This window comes from Glycine max, chromosome 20 (assembly GCF_000004515.6).
Source record: "Glycine max cultivar Williams 82 chromosome 20, Glycine_max_v4.0, whole genome shotgun sequence".
NCBI classification, from domain to species: Eukaryota; Viridiplantae; Streptophyta; class Magnoliopsida; order Fabales; family Fabaceae; genus Glycine; species Glycine max.
Genome location: NC_038256.2, coordinates 28688551 through 28692246, shown reverse-complemented (window position 1 = coordinate 28692246; position 3696 = coordinate 28688551). Strand labels below are relative to the sequence as shown.

The 3696-nt window shown below is 48.3% G+C and overlaps 1 protein-coding gene across 1 annotated transcript; it reads right to left on the bottom strand.

Annotated features, from left to right (window-relative positions):
* Positions 1-1872: 1872 nt before the first annotated feature.
* LOC102667758 (uncharacterized) lies at positions 1873-3456 on the bottom strand. The gene has a single exon (XM_006606759.1). The coding sequence runs from the start codon at positions 3454-3456 to the stop codon at positions 1873-1875; it is 1584 nt and encodes a 527-aa protein (XP_006606822.1).
* Between the last annotated feature and the right edge of the window lie 240 nt (positions 3457-3696).

Sequence of the window (3696 nt, the reverse complement as noted above, 5' to 3'; positions counted from 1 at the left end):
ACCCTTGAGATAGTCTGAGATAGCAGGATGAGGCTTTCCATATGTTACCTCGTAGGGGGTGAACTCAGTGCCGGAGTGTTGAGACGTGTTATACGACCATTCAGCTAGAGCCAAGAACTTATACCAATCAGCGGGGTTGTGATGGACGAAAGAACGAAGATATTGCTCAATCGTGCAGTTCATTACTTCGGTTTGGCCATCCGTTTGAGGATGGTATGCCATACTCATGCGCAACGTTGTGCCACTTAGCCGGAAAAGTTCTCGCCAAAAGGAGCTAACGAAAACTGGATCTCGGTCGGAAATAATGCTCCAGGGAAACCCGTGTAACTTGCATACAATGTTAAGGAAAAGGTTGGCCACTTTAAAAGCTGTGAAGTGGGAGGTTAACGCTCCAAGGTGAACCCCCTTGGAGAACCTATCAACGATAACAAGGATAGTCGTGAGTCCATTAGAGCTTGGAAGGTGAGTCACGAAATCCATGGAGAGGTCCTCCCAGATGTTAGAAGGTATCAGAATGGGTTGCAGGAGACCAGCGCTCTTGCGCGTAACGGGTTTCACTTGTTGATAGGTACGGCAGTTGCGGACAAACGTCTTGATATCTTTGAGCATATTTGTCCACTAAAAATTGGGACGAAGACGATGGAACGTTTTCTTAACGTCAAAGTGGCCCGCGAGCGGGGTGGCGTGATGCTCATGTAACAATGCCGGAATGAAGGGATTCTTTTCATCAATCCAGATGGCTCCCTTGAATAAAATAAAGTCACCTGAGATAGAGAAGTCAGGGTGATCTGTTGGTGCAGATTGGATTACTTCGCGGTGTCGTAGGAACTCTGAGTTCGTGAGTAAGGATTGCTTTAGTTGGTGTAAGAACTCTGGATGTGGGACTGAGAGGATGAAGCATTGTCCTTGAGTGGATTCACTTATTCGAGAAAGAGAATCAGCCACTACGTTTGAATTACCAGCTTTGTATTGGATATCATAATCGAATCCAAGTAACTTGGCGAGATAAAACTGCTGCTCCGGGGTTTGGATTGTCTGAGACATGAGTTCATGGATGCTGCGATGATCAGTATAAATGGTGAACTTGTGGCTTAGCAGGTCCTGTCTCCATTTGCGAATGGCGGCGACAATGGCATGTAACTCACGGACGTACGCAGAAGCGAATTGGAGACGCGGGCCCAGTGGTTTGCTGAAGAATGCTATCGGGTGTCCTTGTTGATGAAGAACGACACCCATAGCATAGCTTGATGCATCTGTTTCTAGTGAGAAAGGTAAGGAAAAATCAGGAAAGGCGAGCACTGGTGCAGCCATCATAGCTTGCTTCAGATCGTCGAAGGCTATTTGAGACTCCTCACTCCAATGGAATGCATCCTTGCAGAGGAGCTGTGTTAATGGGGCTGCAATGGATGCGTATCCTTTTACAAATTTCCGGTAGAAACCGGTGAGACCGAGGAATGCACGAAGATCGCGTTGGGAGCTGGGTTGGGGCCACTCAAGTATGGCTTGAATTTTCGAAGGGTCTGGTTGCACACCCTCGCCGGAGATCACGTGGCTCAGATAATCAAGCTTATGCTGCCCAAACAAGCACTTAGAATGCTTAAGAAAATATCAGGCACTGTAGACGAGTATGTCGTCAAAGAATACCGCCATGAACTTACGTAAGTATGGCCGGAGTAAGGTATTCATGGCAGCCTGAAAGGTTGATGGGGCGTTGCACAACCCGAAGGGCATGACCCGATACTCATAGTGTCCTTGGTGTGTCCGGAAAGCTGTCTTCAGTACATCATTCTCCGCCATTAAAATCTGATGAAAACCTTGTCTTAAATCAAGCCTTGAGAACCACGAAGCATGGCCTAACTCGTCCAAGAGTTCTTATATGGTTGGTAATGGAAATCTATCACGAACCGTGATGGAGTTTAAAGCCCTATAATCTACACACATACGCCACGTCCCATCTTTCTTCTTTACCAGTAGCACTGGGGAAGAAAATGGGCTTCTGCTGGGTTGTATTAAACCAGAATCGAGAAGCGCTGAGACTTGTTTTTCTATTTCGGTCTTTTGAAAGTAGGGGTACCTATAAGGTCTTACGTTAATGGGATGAGCTGAGGGGATGAGGTTTATCTGGTGATCATGTGGGCGAGGTGGGGGAAGGCTTGTGGGTTGTTCGAATATGGACTGGTATTTGAGCAGAAGCTCGTTAATGGCAGGGACGGGGTGTGGTGTGGTGTTTAGCAATTCGGACAAGGGAGTGGGCTGCAATGATAAATGGAAAAGGCCCGAAGTGGAATTAGTAGTGATGAGGCGCTTTACCTGATGGGCTGAAACTGGGTTGGTGTCGACTTGCACATCCGCACGAAGATGAATGGGCCGTCCAAAAAGGGTGAACTTCATAGTAAAATCGGTGTAATCAGTAATAACCGGGCCCAAAGTTCTCAGCCATTCTACCCCCAAAATGACGTCAGCTCCGCTTAACGGTAAGATGCGCAATGTGACCATGAAGTTGTGGTCTTGGATGAGTATCATGGCGTCCGGTATCATCTGCTGACAATCTAACACCGAGCCATTGCCTACCATGACCCTAAGAGGCAGTGTATCAAGTAGAGGAAGATTGAGGAACTTTGCAACTCGAGGTTGAACGAAGTTAAGAGTGCTACCGCTGTCCACTAGAATTGTGACTCGAGTGTTATTGATGAGGCCATACAATCTAAAGGTGTCTGTGGCGGGTACACCGGCCATGGCGTGGAGGCTGATATGGGGTTGCAGAGAAGTGGGGTCAAAGGACTGGGTAGCTTCGAGCGTTGTTTGATCATAGTCACATTTTGATGGAGACGAAGGTTCTGAAGGGCTGGATTCTAGTGATGAAGACTCGCCGGAGTTGGCAATGAAGAAGAGGAATCTTACCTTACAACGATGGGAGGAGCTCCATTTTTCATCACAATTATAACAGAGCCCCTTCTCTCGTCTATAGGCCATGTCTTCTTGGGTTCGCTGGACAAATGGGGCTTTAGGGCGTGGTGGTTGGGATAAGTGAGGGTTAGAGGGCGTAGTGGTTGATGATGGGTGAGCAAAGGGGGTACGTATGTGCTTTCGTTGATCATTGATCTTATCTTCTTGTAATCGAGCGAGAGTCGTGGCTTTGGGGAGGGTAGCAGGTTGAAAGGCCTGCACTTCTCGGCGTATCTCCGGGCTGAGACCGAAGATGAAGCAGCTAAGAAGGACTGATGGGGATAGGCCTGTGATGCAGTTTGCAAGCTTCTCAAATTCCGTTAGGTACTCTGTGACGGTGCCTCGCTGCGTAAGCTTGAATAAGGCGCCGCGGGGGTCGTCGTAGATTGATGGAGCAAAACGAGATTCAATGGCCTGGAGAAGAGCTGGCCATGAAGTGATGAATCCATTCCGGAACATCCACTGAAACCAGCTTAATGCTGCGCCGTCGAGGTAAAAAGAAGCTACCATGATACGATCCTCTTCCGGAGTACCATAGTAATAAAAAAACTGTGAGATTTTGAAGATCCAGCCAAGTGGATCATGGCCGTCGAACCGCGGGACATCAAGTTTAACCGGTGGTCACGGCGCGGAAGGGGGTGGCGGAGCAGAAGAGGTCATGTGGGAGAGGCGTTCACAGATGGCTTCGAACTTATTAGCCAAATCGGAATGTTCGGTGAGGGCGGCTATGGCTTCCTCGAGATGGTCTGT

Excerpts from the sequence above, each read along its gene's own strand:
- LOC102667758 (XM_006606759.1), bottom strand. The coding sequence starts at position 3,456 with ATGGTAGCTTCTTTTTACCTCGACGGCGCAGCATTAAGCTGGTTTCAG.